The 16,681-nt window shown below is 50.4% G+C and overlaps 1 protein-coding gene across 1 annotated transcript in view; it reads right to left on the bottom strand.

Moving 5' to 3' along the window:
• The window catches only part of LOC147707750 (trypsin-like), a 69,750-nt gene extending 56,715 nt beyond the window's left edge, over window positions 1-13,035 (bottom strand). Inside the window, exons 1-2 of the mRNA XM_086925664.1 lie at window positions 12,938-13,035; window positions 12,408-12,826 (exon numbers count right to left, since the gene is read on the bottom strand). Of these exons, the coding sequence (XP_086781790.1) occupies window positions 12,408-12,826; window positions 12,938-13,035 (517 nt within the window). The remainder of the gene's footprint in view (window positions 1-12,407; window positions 12,827-12,937) is intronic.
• Window positions 13,036-16,681: the final 3,646 nt, after the last annotated feature.

Genomic DNA, 16,681 nt, shown 5'->3' with positions numbered 1-16,681 from the left:
CTGCCATTCCAGCTGCCCTGGAAGTGCCAATAACGGATCACTGGATTCCCAGGCAGAGCCATTGGAGGTCGGGTGTGTTTGTGCCGGTGGTCCCCTCTGTCCCTCAGTGTGCACGAATGACGAGAAAGGTAGGAAGCCTTTCTTTGGATTACTAGGGCCAGGGTACTCCTAGAATTAGCCAGTGACCAGCTGACCCAGAACCTGCCCACCTCTGTCCTGGGCTCATCCTTGGGCCCCCAGCATGTCAGAGCAGCTGGAACAGGGTTCTGGGGGTCCGGTGAGTCATCCACTGCTTGGCTGGGTCCAGGAGCTCCATTCGGGGCCCCTGTGGGCCCTGGGGTGGGTGCCCCAAGCCCAGGCTCCATCCTCCAGCCCACCACATGCAAAGTACTAGGGACAGGGTCCTGAAGGCCCGGGGAGGCCTTTCCTGTGCCGGGCACCAGGGCAGGCTCTCCTGCCCTGGTCTCCCTCCTCCGGCCTGCCGCATGACCAAGGTCCTGGTTCAGGGGTCCACTGGCATAGGGAGGCCTCCCCCCACTCCCCCTGCATGTTAAGGTCCTTTGAGCCCCAGGTCAAAGGCCCATTGGGGCCTCCCTCAAAGCCCTGTGCCTGAGGCCCAGGTGAGGCTCTGAGCTCACAGTTGCAGAGCCCCTGTCCCTTTAAGGACAAGCAGAAGCCATGTTCATTAAGGCAAAGCGCAACCAGGTGACCCTGCCGGCCAACTGGTTGCGTGCAATACTTTCCAATGGCACTACCAGTGTCGGAGCCTCCGCTAAAGCGGAGGAGCATCGCCCCACTGCTTTGCAGCAGTGAAAGAAAGTACAAATAAAATGATAATAACTTAACGTTATTATCATTTTACTGAGGGTGTGCGGGGCTGCTCAGCTCAGAGCAGAGCATGGCAGGGCAGGGGAAGAGTGGTATGCACACTGAAGTGCGTATGACACTTTGGCAGGCCATCTCGGACCAGCCAAACATTCATGTGCACTTGGCATGTTTCCATCCAGGCTGCATTATAGCCTGAATGGAGAACATGTCCAGGCCCCAAGTCCCCGTATGAGCGCTAATTGATGGCGCTCAGACCAGTCACAACACTGCATTGCAGCATTGTGATTGGCTTAGGAGAGCCTGGCTCCTTCCTGTTTGGCCGATGCAGAGGAGAGATGATGTGGGAGAGAGAGATGACTAGATAAGTGTTTTTTCTTTTTTATCATCCTCTTAACCCCTTGCCCCGCCCCACCACCCCAGATCCATGCCTGCCACCACTGGGCGCTACCAAATGGCTGTGATGCCCTGGAAGTCCCGATGAGGGCTCATTTGCCTACCCGTCCGCAGTCAGGGCTGCAGGAGGATGAGCACATTTGCGTCTTCGGTCCCCTCTGTTACTCAGTGGGCACGGCTTACATGAAAGAGGAGTATTTTTCCTCCAGATTACTAGGGAGAAGATCCCTCGGACCCCCTTAAGGTCTGACAATTCTGAGGCAGGCAAGCCAGTGCTTGGGCTGTCCGCATGGGCCCCTGAGGGCCAGGCTCTACACCTGCCTCCCAGCCCTTTCAGATGGACCTTTCCTCTGAACCTGCTTTCCCTGGGTACAGGTAGGGATGAGAAGCTGGCATCCCTGTGCAGGGCGGCCTGCCAGGGGAGTGCTCGACCAGCGCTGTGTACTCCGATCGATTATGCATGCTTGGTCTATTTAGGGATGAACTCTTTGGCCAGCCTCTGCTGGTATTTAAAGCAAAGAGCTTCCACACTGCCAGGGACCATTCAACTTGAGGGCATGCTGCTTGTTGGAGGCCCTTCCCCAACCCAGCAGGCCAAAGGCTAAGCAGCCTTGGCAGCTTGTGCCCCAGAGTGGTCTGACCATAGTAGATGGGGTCAATGGCGCCAGGTCCCAGGCAGGTTGCCTGGCAGCCTGGTCCCCCGCAGGCCACACTGTCATTATCCTCCCACATCACATTTCTGCAGAAGCTCAGAATGACTGTTCCTTGGGTGTCACTGAACCCTGAGTGTTGTTCAGGCTGTGCCTTGGCCTGTCTCTCCCTTCCACAGGGACGGCTGGCCCTGCCGGTGCCCATTTGACTGCAGCTGTCCCCCCGCTAACCCCCCAGGTGGGTGGGCTGCACCAGCTGGCTCCTGAGGGGTGTGCAGATCGGTCAGATGACAATACCAGTCTCCCAACAACTCAGTCCAGCAGGTGTGGCTACCTGGTTTATCCTGCCAGTAGCATATGCTTGCTTCAAAGATTAAGTCATGTACGTGTAAATTACACACAGCTGGTACAGTGAAACTGTGAATGGCTCATTAAATCAGTTATGGTTCTTTTGAACGCTAAATCTGTTACTTGGATAACTGCGGGCCTTATAGAGCTAATACATGCTGACAAGCACTGACCTCTTGGGATGCGTGCATTTATCAAACCAAGACCAATACGGACTTGCCTTGCTGCTTTGGTAGTTCTAGATAACCTCGGGTCGAGCGCACGTCCCGGTGACAGTGATGATACAATTGAATGTCTGCCCTACTTTTGATGGTACTTACTGTGCCTATGGTGGTGACCACAGGTAAGGGGGAATCCGGATTTGATTCCATAGCAGGAGCTTGAGAAATGGCTACCACATCCAAGAAAGGCAGCAGGCGAGCAAATTACACACTCCTGACTTGGGGAGGTAATGATGAAAAATAACAATACAGGACTCTTTCGGGGCCCTCTAATTAGAATGAGTACACTTTAAATCCTTTAATGAGGATCCATTGCAGGGCAAATTTGGTGCCAGCAGCCATGGTAATTTTAGCTCCAATGGCATATTTTTTTTAATTTGCTGCAGTTTAAAACCTCATAGTTGGATCTTGGGTCGAGCTGGTGGTCCGCAGTGAGGCGAGCTACCACCTGTCCCAGCCCCTGTTTCTCATCGCCCCCTTGACGCTCTTGACTGAGTGTCCTGGGGTTCCGAAGCATTTACTTTGAAAGAATTTGAGTATTCAAAGCAGGCCGGTCTCCTGAATGCTTCAGCTAGGAATAATGAAACAGGACTCTGGTTCTATTTTGTTGAATTTGGGATCTAAGGCCATTATTAAGAGGGACGGCCTGGGGCATTTGTATTGTGCCGCTTGAGATGAAATTCTTGGACCGGCGCAAGAAGAACTAAAGAGAAAAACTGACAGCTTCAACTTAGACAAGACTAAGACCTTGTTACTGAACCAAAAAAAGGCAGAAGGGACACCTCGTTGGGACTTGGCCAAGCAACTGTTGAGAAGATTAAAGAGTATAAGTATTTAGGTGTGACAATAGATAGCAAAGGCTCATTTTCAACTCAGAAAGAAGTCCTGAGGCAGAGAGGTAGGGACATTTGCACTTGCAGGCAGGTGGTCAAGGCATGCTGTGCCAAAGAGCTAAACTGCCGCCTTGTGTGATATTTGAACATAGGGAGAAAAAAAACGCGAATTGACAAAAACACATCCTGAGAGCATGTGGGAAGACCAAGAAGAGTCCGGGAAACAGCATCCTGTTCATGCTTTGCCATAGAGTATTTATAGTTAAACTGTCACTTTGTGGGATATTTTAATATAGTCGAAAGGAGACTAAACAATAGAAACACATCCTAAGGACAAGCTGGAAGACCAAGAGGGGTAGGGGAAAAGAGCTCTGTATTCAACTGAAAGCGTGGCAGCTGGGACCATGGCCTAATGGTGCTTCTAACCCAGAGGCGGGGGAAGGGGGAGGGGAGGATGAAGACCTTTACATGAGCTTCGGTTCCCCCTCCCACACCCTTTAATCGGACATTTGATCAGTCTCCATGCTTGGCGGTTCACAGAGATATCCTCTGAATTTGTTCCAGGCTCCCCAAACTCTTTCCCATTTTTTTTTTTAAACAGTTTTTATTGTTGACACAGAAAATAAACAATGGGCATAGTCAAGGTTTACATTATTTAAATCAATTGAGCACATTAAATAAGGCAAAACATAGTGGACAAAGCAGTCACCACAAGGAGACAGTAGTAATGCAGTCTGGACAATTATACAATAACACCATACCATCCCATGATTATCTCGTCCTCCCTCCTTGTCATTCCGAATCGGTATCACTATTCATATGAGACGGTTCACAAACAAGCCCCCTATATTCATTCCAGGCTCCCCAAATTTTGGCCCACTTTCGCGGACACTTCTGATTTAAGTATACCGCCTTTTCGGCAACCATCGCTGAGTCCATATCTGTACTCCAGGCACTAAGCGCCGGTATCACGGAAGACCCCCAGGCCCTAGCCACATTTCGTTTAGCGTACATAATACCAATCGTTGCCCAATCTTGTAGGGCATTACTCAGCTCATTAGGCTCCCAAATGTTCAGCAAACAACGGCGTCGTTCAGGGAGTAGCGAAATGTGAAACACTTGTGATATAGTCCGCATGACCTTGGACCAAAAACAAACAATCAATGGGCAGTGGCAGATAGTGTGGTAGAACGTCCCCACCTCCCCGCAGCCTCTCAAGCAGAACTGATGTGTGATTCTACCGATCCTATGTAGTGTGACCCTAGTATATTATACTCGATGTAAGACTTTCAATTGTATCAGTCTCAGCCGCAATGGCACAGCGACCTCCTGAGGCGAGGAGAGCGCGGTCTGCCAGTCCGACTCGTCAAATTCACCTAGTTCCACAGTCCAGGCCGTTCTAAGTCTTTCCATGGGGTCAGGCATATTGTTGACCAACTTACGGTAGACCAATGAGGTCGCCTTTTTCAGCATGTGCTCCGTAAGCGGTCTATCTTGTAAAGGAGTGGATTCTGGTAGCTTTCCTTCAATTGGAAGCACAGACTTGAGAGCATGACTGATTTGCAGGTAGCGGAAACGTTCCGCCTCTACCAAGTTGAATTGGGCCGCTAGCTGGTCAAAGGTGAGGATTGCACCCCGCCTATAGAGGTCTCCAACCCCGATATGCCTATGCGGTCCCAGGACTCAAATCCCTTACTATTACAGAGACAGCCGAGGCGTCGCGATGCCCAGAGTGGCGTCATCTGCGTGATCATGTTCTTACATTTTGGACGAGCTGATGCCAGGTGCCATGGCCAGGTGCCATAGCTTTACGGTGTGAGCTGTGGGGCCCAGCAGGGCCGCCGCACCTCTAGGGTCGTAGAGCGCGGCCATCACTCACTAGGTCGTATCTATCTGGCTTGAACGCAGGCTCAGTCTGCGGAGCGTGAAGCTAGTGATTTATAGTCTTTAGTTGGGCTGTCCAATAGTATGTATGTATAGGCGTTCTTGTATAGCACTATCACTATCACCCGACGGGCATCCTGGCGCTTAGATTATGTTGACACAGAACATGACTTTACCAGCTGGATATCTGGGAGCGCGATGCCTCCATCAAACCACCCTCGTACCAACTTTTGTCGAGAAATGCGCACCGGTTTGTCCCCCCAAAGTAGGCCAGAAACCAATGCGTTTATGGACTTAAAATATTTTAGAGGCACGAGAAACTGAGTATTTTCCAGGATACAAAGCAGTTGTGGTAATGTCATCATTTTAAATAACGCAGCTTTACCTAAAAGGGTCAGCGGTAGGGTGTGCCAATGCCTTACATCCGTGCGGAGTCGTTCAAGTGATGGTAGTAAATTGCGGTGGAAAAAAATCTCCTGACTTATTTAAAGGGTCCATCAGTGACCATCAGGGGGCAGCCGTCCGGCAGGCGCGGTGGGGTCCCCTTGAGGACAAATAACACCGATTTGGACCAATTGATGGTGTATCCTGAGGCTCGCCCAAAAATCTCACAGATGTTAAGAAGAACCATGAGTGAACGCCTGGGGAGAGTTAAGTAAAGAAGAATATCATCAGCATATAGCGATATGCGGTCCTCCCAAGAGTCCAGCTGAGACCTTTATCATGGGGTCCCACTGTATCCATGCTGCCAACGGCTCCAAGATCAATGCGAAAAAGCAGTGGCGATAGGGGGCATCCCTGACACGTACCGCGGCCTAGCCGGAAATCCCTGGAAATATGGCCATTGGCTACAACATGAGCAAGTGGATTTGTATACAGGAGTTTCACCCAAGCACAAAACTTTGGCCCAAAGCCTAGATGTCGCAATACCGCAAATAGATACGGCCACTCGACCATGTCGAAGGCCATTCGGGCATCTAAAGACAGGATCACAGCCGGTTCCGATAGAGCTGGGATCTGCGCCATGACCGCATGAACTCGTCTTAAATTGAGAGTAGTGCTCCTGTTCGGCATAAATCCGGATTGATCCGGATGGATAAGGTTCTCCAAATGCGGGGTTAGTCGTACGGCTATCATTTTGGCCAATATTTTCGCTTCCGAATTTAATAATGAAATAGGACGATATGATGTACATTCGTCCGGGGGTTTACCAGGATTTGGTATGGCTATAATCGTAGCTGTCTGCTGATCTCGGGGCAATTCCCCCGTAGCCAAGCTGTCTTCAAACATTCATAACAGATGCGGGGCCGCGTGATCAGAGACGCGCTTGTAAAGTTCTATGGGGACCCCATTTGGCCCCATGGCCTTGCCTGACTGCAAAGAATGAATAGCACCCAGGACCTCATCCGTCGTAAAGTCCGACTCCAACAGTTCGGTGTCCGAGTATGAAAGGGAGGGCATTTGAATATCTTTAATGTAGGTTTGTGCCTCCTCAGAGGACATACAGGAGGAGGAGGTATAAACCGCTTCGTAATGATTGGCCAAGGTGTCCACTATATCCATAGGGGAAGTGTATACCTTACCGTCGGCGGAGCGAAGCTGCTCTATCGTCCTCTGGGCCCTGTCTTTCTTTTCCAGCCATGCCAGAAGTCTCCCTGTCTTATCTCCAACCTCGTATACAATATGTTGAATGCGCATAAGCCGTTGTCTGACATGCACTCGCTGATGCTCCGTGAATTCTGCCTGCTTAAGGTGTAACTGGCGCTTAGCCTCCTCAGTAGGATCGACATCATTTTTGGACTGTAAAACGTCCAGGTCGAACTCTAGTGTTTTAAGGTCTTCCTGCACAGTCTGCTTGTGACCTGTTATGGAGGCTATTGCCTGGCCCTGTAGCACCGCTTTGTATGCCTCTCACAGGACCCCCGATGAGGCCACGGAAGCAATATTTTCTTGGAAGTAGCATTTCGTAGCCGCGACTAGGTCCTTTCTGATTTGTGGAATTTGTAAATAAAAAGGCGAAATCGGGAAGATGCGCCTCCGGGTTTTCACATAAGAGGAGTACATCATGGAGACTGGGGAATGATCCGAGATACCCCTCAGGCCTATCTTTATCTCAGTTAAATGGGGCAAGCTGTCTGCAGAGACAAAAAAAATTATCAATACGTGAGAGACTATTGTGTACCCCTGAGTAAAAGGTGTAGCCTCGATCCCCGGGTTTTTGAACCTCCACCCGTCTGTAAGACCAATAGCCTCTACATAGCCATTTAGCCGCGCTTTATGCAACCCTGTCCCCCTGCTGGGGTGGCGGTCAAGTCCTTCGTCTAGAACCGCATTAAAATCTCCGCCCAGTATGAGTTCGCCCTCTGGCAGGGTCAGTAGAAATGCACTGAGGGTGGGGAGAGCGACTGAATGCTGGGCAGGTGGAATGTACACTGATACCACATTGAACCTCCTTCCCTCCCACAAGCAGGAGATAGCTGCAAACTGTCCTTGTGCATCTTTCCACACCAGTTGTACTATCACAGGAAAGCGCATACGCATCAGAATTCCCACCCCCCTGGAACTGGAAGAAAACTCAGAATGTACTACCATCTCATATCCCCATCGATCCAAAGCCTTACATGTCAAACCCACCAGATGCGTCTCTTGAAGCAATACCAATGCTGGGGCTGCTCTAACTACATATTGCAACACCAAGCCCCTCTTAATTTTATCCCCCAAACCGTGTACATTCCAGGTGACCAGGGTTAGAGGGGGCACTGGGGCCAGGACCGGGGCAGTATCATCTGTTATCCTATCATCCAAGACCTCGTCCGCCATCATGTTCAAAACATCCTTGAAAGCTCATCACTACATCACACATTTGCTCGCCCGTATTCTTGAAGTATAGCCCAAAACTAAAGCACAGAACATAGTGCAGCCAACCCTTCCCCCCTCCAACACTGTAATCAGAATTCGTACATTTTCACAGTAGTCAGTAACAAAAATACCACCTTCCACCCCTTCCCCTGAAACATCCCACTGAGTCCCCTCCTCCCCCCTCCCTGCTCCCCTGCCTGTGGACTTCAAACTGCCCACCCCCCAACCCGGCAGAGTGCCTTTGCATTCCCCACCCATGCTAACTGCATAGAGGTGAAGCGATCCCCTCCCCCGCGGCAGTCTATCAAGCCAACAATTTAATACAGCCTTCAATCGTGGATAACAGCCTAAGGAAAATCTCAATAACAGGGCTAGAAAATTGAAAATTAAACACATTACATACCCGGAACCTTCAAATTCAGGCACCTACACCCAGTCGCTCCCACGCTGACAGCTCCCCCCATACTTGCAAGTGTTCATTAGGGCTAGTCCGTCAAGTGGCCGCCGGTGTTCCTTATTCCTGTTCAGATAGGCCGCTTGTCCCCAGCTCGGCCCCTGTCGCTGCGGTCTGCGGTCTGCCACCGGTCCTCCATTCAGCTGCATTACGACGACTACTAGTCTTGTCGCCGACCTTCGTCTATCCGTCCAGCCAGTCCCAGGTTGCCTCAGGTGAGTCGAAAAACCACGATTTACCGTCCCATTCAACTCTCAGTTTTGCTGGAAAAAGCATTGCGTACTTAATTTCCCTTCTGCGTAGTTCCTGTTTGACTGCCTGGAAGCTTCGTCGTTGCGCCTGGACCTGAGCCGTGAAATCCGGAAAAAAGGAGACCTCATAACTGTCGATCTTTAATGGGGGGGCCCGCTCTGGATGCTTGCAAAATATTGCCTCGGTCTCGAAAATGAAAGACTCTGGCTATAAGGGGTCTAGGAGGGGCCCCGGGTTTGGGCCTCCCGGCCGGCACCCTATCGGCTCGTTCTATGTAGAAATAAGCAGAGAGGGCCTTAAGCTTTAGGTGTTTCGTGATCAGCTCTTCCACATAGAGATCCGCGGCAGGCCCCTCCATTTTCTCCGGAACCCCAAGGATTCTACAGTTGTTGCGACGATCCCTCCCTTTGTAATCATCCAACTGTTGTGCCATACGAGTCTGTCTTTTTTCCATGTCGGACATTTGGCGCTGGAGCTCGGAAGTATCTTCTTGTAGCGCCGCCGTCACCACCTTGAGTTCCATCACTTTTTCGTTTGTCTGCTTAAAATCAGCACGCAGTAGGGAAACGTCCGCCGTTACTGAGTCCATAGATGTGCGCATCCCCCCAATGTCGGCCATGACATCATGGAGCGTGGGTTCTTTAGTCGGGGGAGATGACCCTTTTGCGCCGTCTTTGCCCGTTCTTGGCGAATCGGGTTTTTCTCTGCCTTGGTGCCATGCGAATTTAGACAGTTTCGTCTGAGAGCTATTCTTGGAGCCCCTGCACCCCGTCGCTATTTTCTCCTCTAAAATGAGAGCCGCCTCCCAAACTGGGGCCCTCGTGGTATGCTCTGTCCCACGTCCAGCAGGTCGTCATGGGGCTTGTTTCTCGTCCCACAGCCCTCTATAACCGGGTCGCGCCCGCCAGCACCGCCCAACCGGCCAAGAAGTTCCAACAGTCCATGGCCAAGTAACCAGGCCGGGCGCGCCCTGTCCGAAGCAGGTCTTGTCAGTTGGGAGGGGGGAGGGTGGGGCAAAAGCACAAGCTGCAGCACAGTGGATCTACTGGGGCTCCCAGGCACCGCAGTGTGTCAGGGCCACTGTAGACGTGGCCGCGCCTCCAGCACTATCAGGGTCCAGAAAGTACGCTCCTGGAGGCAAACGCAGAGTTTCAGCTGGCGGGAGTGTCGCCGTTTGCAGCACGGGCGGCAGCGAGTCAGTGGGCCGCGTTCTGCCCCTTTCACCAATGGGCCTGGAGCGTTTCTCCACTGCAAGCAACGCGTCAACCGCTGGTAGGCCGCAAAGCCGGGGCCTAAATTTTCGCACTGCTCCAGGGCCAACACTACCCCACTGCCTGGGGAGGCGACCGGAAAGTCGCAGTCCCGGTCCCCCCGCGGCGCCTCTCCTGCCCTTTCAGGGGCCGAGCCCCTAACTGCCTGTCACCTGGTGGGAGGGGGGGCCGTTTGGGGGTTGCTGAAGGCAGAGCAGGTCCTTGCTCTGATCACTGCATCGGAGCCGCCATTTTGCGCATCCCGGCCATCCCAGCAATTGGCCGCTGCAACGTCTATGTAGCGGGGACCGCAGTCCCCGAACACCACACCAGAGCCTTCCCGAGGGTGTCAGCTGCACAAATGGGCACTTTGGCGAGAATTCTGTCCGGGTCTTCAGGCTGTATATTAATTATTCGCCGCGGGCTGGGGAGAGCTCGCTCAAGCTCAAGCCCATTACTCTCGGCCGCTTAGCCACGCCCAGCAGACTCTTCCCCATTTTTGAGGACATCCTCTATGTACATACACCGCCCTCTCCGCCACCATAGCTTCATCCATGTCTTTACACCACTCTTGCAATTTAGGTGACTCTCTTGAGCCCCACCTCTCTGCAATATTTCGCTTAGCAAACATCATTCCCAATGTTACCCAATCCTGCGCTGGGTGGTTCAGATCATTCGGTTCCCACATATTTAGTAAGCATCTTTTTGGTTCCTGAGTCAAAGACACCTCCACAGTTAGTGATGCAGTCCTCATTATTTTAACCCAATATGCCATAATCTTCGGGCACTCCCATATAGTATGGTACAAAGTACCTTCCTCCCCACAACCTCGCAGACAGAACTGATGAGAAGCCGTCCCTATTTTGTAAAGGGTCATTCTAGTGGAATGTGTACGTGAAGTATTTTTAGTTGCACCAACCTTAGTCGTGAAGGTATTGCAACCTCACGAGGGGACGACAGTGCCCCTTGCCAATCCGAGTCATCAAATTCTCCCAAATCCATAGACCAGTTTTGTCTAAATGCCAGCATGGGGTCTGGCAAGTTGTTAACTAACTTATGATAAGTGAAGGCGGTGGCCCTTTTTGGCATATATTCAGTCAACAATCTATCTTCTAGTGGAGTAGCTTCTGGTAAGATGGTGCCTGGAGTTAAAACTGCCTGCAGTGCATGCCTGATCTGCGTGTACCTGAAGACCTCAGAGGGGGCGAGTTCATACTGGGCCTTTAGGTGTTCAAACGTGACCATTTCAACCTTCCTCCGGAGATCATCCACCGTTGATATGCCTATGGCATCCCATTTACTAAAGCATTTACTATTTCTGAGTCTCCCAAGCGGTTGTGAATTCCAGAGTGGTGTCATTTGCGAGAATACCCCCTGCCATCCTAACCTGGCATGCGCCGTGTACCATATGCTAACTGTGTGTGCAGTCGGCCCAATTAGTAGTCTGGATCTGTTTCTGTTGTAGAGTACTGACATGACCGCTTCCTCTCCCATTCCTTGACGATCTGCCTGAAACGCTGGGTCAGTCTGGAGGGCATGTATCCAACAATTAACTACTTTAAACTGAGCTGCCCTATAGTACAATTGTATACTGGTAAGGGCTATACCGCCATCATACCAGCTCCTCACTAGCTTATCTTGTGCTATGCGCGGAGGTTTATTCGCCCATAGCAGACTAGAGACTTCTGTTACTACTGATTTGAAGTAGCTCGGCGGTACGCAAAATGGGGTATTCTCCAAAACATATAACAAATGTGGGAGCACCATCATTTTAAACAGGTCTGCCTTTCCTAGCAATGACAGCAATGGCAATGACCCAACCGAATATCTCGCAAATGTTTAGTAACACCAAAATGGATCGTCTAGGGGATGTTAGATACAACAACACATCATCCGCATATAGGGAGATGCGGTCTTCCCAGTTCAGTGCCCACCTGAGCCCTCGAATCATTGGTTCCCACCTGATCCATGCTGCCAGCGGTTCCAACACAAGCATGAAGAGTAATGGGGATAATGGATATCCTTGGCTGGTTCCACGTCTCAGTGGGAAATCTCTTGAGATATGTCCATTGGTCACTACATGTGCTGGGGGTTTAGTGTATAGTAACTGTATCCATGCACAGAATTTTGGGCCAAAACCTAAGTGTTTAAGGACTGCAAAAAGATAAGGCCATTCCACCATGTTAAAAGCCATCCGCACATCAAGGGAAAGGATGACGGCCGGTTCCTGGATATAAGGCATGCGAGCCAACACTCCATGCAGCTGCCGCAAGTTGAGCGCTGTGCTCCTATGGGGCATAAACCCGGACTGATCCGGGTGAATTAGAGCCGCAAGATGTGGGGTCAGCCACGTTGCTAGAAGTTTGGCTAATATTTTGGCTTCGGCATTAATTAACGATATCGGCAATAGGAAGTACATTCCTCGTGGGGCTTACCAGGTTTTGGGATCTTCACTATTGTGGCCATTCGCTGATCTCGTGGGAGCTCCCCTGCTTCCAGACTCTCAAGATACATCCTTAAAAGATAAAGGGCAGTTATGTCAGCAGTCCTGTTATATAGTTCAATGGGCAAGCCATTAGGTCCCACTGCTTTCCTCGATTGCAGGGAGCCGATTGCCATCTGCAGTTCCTCGATTGTTAGGTCAACCTCCAGTGTGAGGGCTGCCTCTGGGGACAGTTTAGACATATGGATATCTTTAATATAATTTTGAGCCTCATCCGTCTCTATGGTCGTCTGCAACTCATACACCCTTTCGAAATACCCTGCCAATATATTCACTATGTCCTCCGGTGCAGCCGCCAGGTAACCATCTAGGGTGCGCAGCTGCGCTATTGTTTGCTGCACTCGCTCCTTCCTATCAAGCCAAGCTAAAAGTTTACTTGCCTTATCCCATTGTGTCGCGTAGCCTGTAGTCGAGCCTTAGTCATTTCTTTCTGGTATTCCCTAAATTTACATTGCTTATTACGTAGGTTTGGATGTTTCTGGGGACGGGTTCTGTGCGTGCTGAGCAGTAGTATTATCCAATTCAGATTCTATAGCGTTCAGCTCCGCTTGCTTCTCCATCTTGTGACCTACAATAGAGAAGATGGCCTGACCACGGATCACCGTTTTATAGGCCTCCCAAAGTGTACCAGAGGACTGAACTGATGAGGTGTTTTCCTGAAAGTAGTGACGTGTTGCTGTAACAATGTTTTTAGAAATTTTAGGGACACGCAGATACCCAGGATACACAGGGTAGACACGTTGCCGTGCTTTGTGATGGTTCATATATGTTAAAGTTATTGGAGAATGATCCGAAATACATCTAGGACGGATCTCAACGCTTACCACATTTGAAAAGCTAACTGCAGCTGTAAAAAATAATTGATTCGAGAAAGACTATTGTGCACTCCTGATTGAAAAGTGTATTGCTGTGCTTCTGGATGTCTTTACCTCCATGTATCCGTAAGCCCAAGGGCGTCCATAAATTCCTCCATACGTGTAGTGCCTGCTACATTCAGTTCTGGAGGGTGCCGATCCTGGGTGCCGTCAAATGTAGCATTAAAGTCCCCACCAAGTAGTATTTCCCCTGTTGGGAGATCCAATAGAAATGCACTAAGTGCTGGGAGGGCCACTGAGTGGGGGGCTGGAGGGATGTACACTGACACTATATTAAACATTTTCCCTTCCCATTGACAAGTAATAGCTGCAAATCGACCCTGGTTATCTGTTCGAGTTTGCTTTATTATTAGGAGAAAGTGTTTACGCACTAAAATACCGAAACCCCTCGAACCAGAAGAAAACTCAGAGTGCACCACCATATGAAACTCCCAGCGGTCCATTGCTTTGCAGGCGGAGCCTACCAAATGGGTCTCCTGCAGCAGGGCCAACGCCGGTGTACACCCCTATAAATATTGTAAAACCAAGCCCCTCTTAATCCTAGCCCATGTCCATTCCAAGTAATCAACGACAAAGGAGTTATGGGGGATACCTTGGGTGTCTGTGAACTAGACTCTTGTTGTGCCTAGATCATCCCTCTTCACCACGGGTAACATATATTGTCATAGGATCACTTCCATAGCATATCAAAATAGCAGTCACAGCTAAATAGTGCGCCCTATTTGCCCTCGTAAAAATCGCAACTAAGAACAGAAGATACCAATAGAACATCCCCCCCATATCCACCCCCCTCCCTGCCTCCCTGCTTGACGGACTCAGAACTACCCGCCACCCCAACTGTGCAGAGTGCTTATTACCCTTCACATTTACCATTTGGCGGGGGTGAGAGAAGACATCCTCCTCCCCCCAGAACCCCCTCAAACCTGTAACAATCATTGCCTTTCCCATTATCTATGCCACAGAATCGTGCAAGTTATGCAAGGATACATTGTTCTCGTCATGGTTGGTCCCTGCCTTCATAGGTAGCCAGAAACGTTTTGCTCGCTGTTGTACCTGTACACCAGCACCTCTGCAGTCTCTGCTGGTAATAGCGTGCATATCGTTTCATTCTGTCTCTGTTTACTTTGAGCATATTGCAAGTTCCGTTACATAGGCCTATTCCTGTTCGTCCCCCATATCATGGTTTCTGTTTCGAGTGTCGTCTCCTCCTGATCTTCCCGTGCAGGTGGTCTTACGCCATCCCTCCTGCCACTCCTGGACGTCCTCTGGTGACAGGAAGAACCATGCTTTGCCTTCAGCTTCCACCCTCAATTTGGCCGGAAAAAGCAAAGAGTATTTAATTCCCCGGTCACGGAGAACTCTTTTAACTTCAAGAAATCCACGGCGTTGTTTTGGGACTGCCGCAGTATAGTCTGGAAATATTGTAATGGTTGCATTGTCTACCCGTATCGGAGGGGCAGTGCGGGCAGCTTGCAATATCACATCTCTGTCCCTAAAATTAGAAATGCGGGCTTATATTGGGCGTGGTGGGGCCCCTGGCTTAGGTCTACCTCCAGGGACCCGATGTGCTCTCTCAACGCATAAGTAGTTGGACAGACCTTGTGGCTGAAGGTGGGCTGTGATTAAGTCCTCAACAAACAGGTCAAGGGCCGGGCCAACTGTTCATTATGGCACGCCAGTAATGCAAATGTTGCTTTGTCGCAATCGCCCCTCCTGGTACTCCAGCTTTGCCGCCATTGACTTGTTGTCCGACATGAGCTGCTGCACTTGCTATTTAAGGGTGCTCGTATCGGGCGTCAGTGTTGCCGTAGTAGTTTCAACCTCCGTTACTTTCGTGGACATTTTGTTGAAGTCAGCGCGAATTAAGGTAAGATCCACCGCCAGAGTACCTATGCACGAATCCACTTTGTTTAGAGTGGTATAATGTCCTGTAGTCACCTCATGTTTGTAATCGACACTAGCCCCATCTGGAGAAGGAGTATCCTTAGACGAGGGGTCTGTCTGCGTTTTCGCATATGCATATTTGTCCAACTTGGACTGGTTGAGGCCTTTGGGATTTCTGGTGCCCCTTTGCTATCAGAGCCTGGACCCAAACTTAGGTACTCAAGGGGGGGATCTGTTGGTCATTGGGAAGAAAAATCCACGAACTCTGTGTTACTCACTCAGTGTGTCTACCGGCCCATCTCCTTACTCCCCGGAATCAGCAACCAACAGCTCTCCACCTTCCTTGAATCGAATGGCCTTCTGCACTGCTCGCAAACTGGCTTCCGGCCTGCCCAGGGCACTGACACTGCCCTGCTAGCAGTCGTAGAAGAAGCGCGAAAGATCCTAGACTCGGGCGGATCCGCAGCAGTGATCCTCCTAGACTTGAGCGCGGCCTTTGATACGGTGGACCACCGCATTCTTCTCCACCGTCTAAACAGCAAGGGAGTTACAGGGACAGCCCTGTCCTGGCTCAAGTCATTTTTAGAAAATAAAGCATTTCAGGTTTCCGAAGGCAACACTTTATCCAGAGCCATTCCACTACAATGCGGGTTCCGTCAGGGCTCTTCCCTAAGCCCTACCCTTTTCAATGTTTACATGTCCCCTTTAGAAGAGATCATAGCCCCTTTTGGCATTAAATGGGTCACGTACGCAGACGACACACAACTTGTCGTCTCACTTAAACAGACAGACCAATCCCCAGGAAACCTATGCGACTGCCTCAAAGAAATCTCCAGCTGGATGAGCAAGTCCCTCCTCAAACTTAACGGAGATAAATCCGAAATCCTAGTGCTAGGCAGTCAACCCAAACTCACTCCCAAACTGATGTGGCCAACCTGCATGGGACAAGCCCCCTCTCCGAAGAAAGAAATAAAAAGCCTAGGTATTTGGCTGGACCAGAACCTCACTTTTCAAACTCAAGCCAGGAAAACCGCAGGAATCTGCTTTGGCCTGCTTCGCACCACACGCAAAATCCTCCCCCTTCTTCCCCCACAATCCTGAAAACTACTCATCCAGGGCCTTATCCTCTCCAGACTAGATTAATGGAACGCCCTCTATCTTGGCGCCCTGAAATCAGTCATAAACAAACTCTAACTTGTTCAGAACTCTGCAGCTAGACTGCTAACAGGTACAAATAACAGAAGCACGGCCAAGCCTGCCCTAAACTCACTACACTGGCTCCCGATCCAAGAGAGAATTAATTTCAAATATCTTTGCATAACACATAAAAATCTCCAGGATAAGGGCCCCCGATCCTGAAAAGCCTGATTAAACCTCACAAAGCCAACAGGAATCTAAGATCTGACCACCTCCTTTTGGCCCACGTCCCAAGAATCAAGAAAGTGCC

This window comes from Lissotriton vulgaris, chromosome 6 (genome assembly GCF_964263255.1).
Source record: "Lissotriton vulgaris chromosome 6, aLisVul1.2, whole genome shotgun sequence".
Taxonomy (NCBI): Eukaryota; Metazoa; Chordata; class Amphibia; order Caudata; family Salamandridae; genus Lissotriton; species Lissotriton vulgaris.
This window is presented reverse-complemented; position numbering and strand designations above follow the sequence as displayed.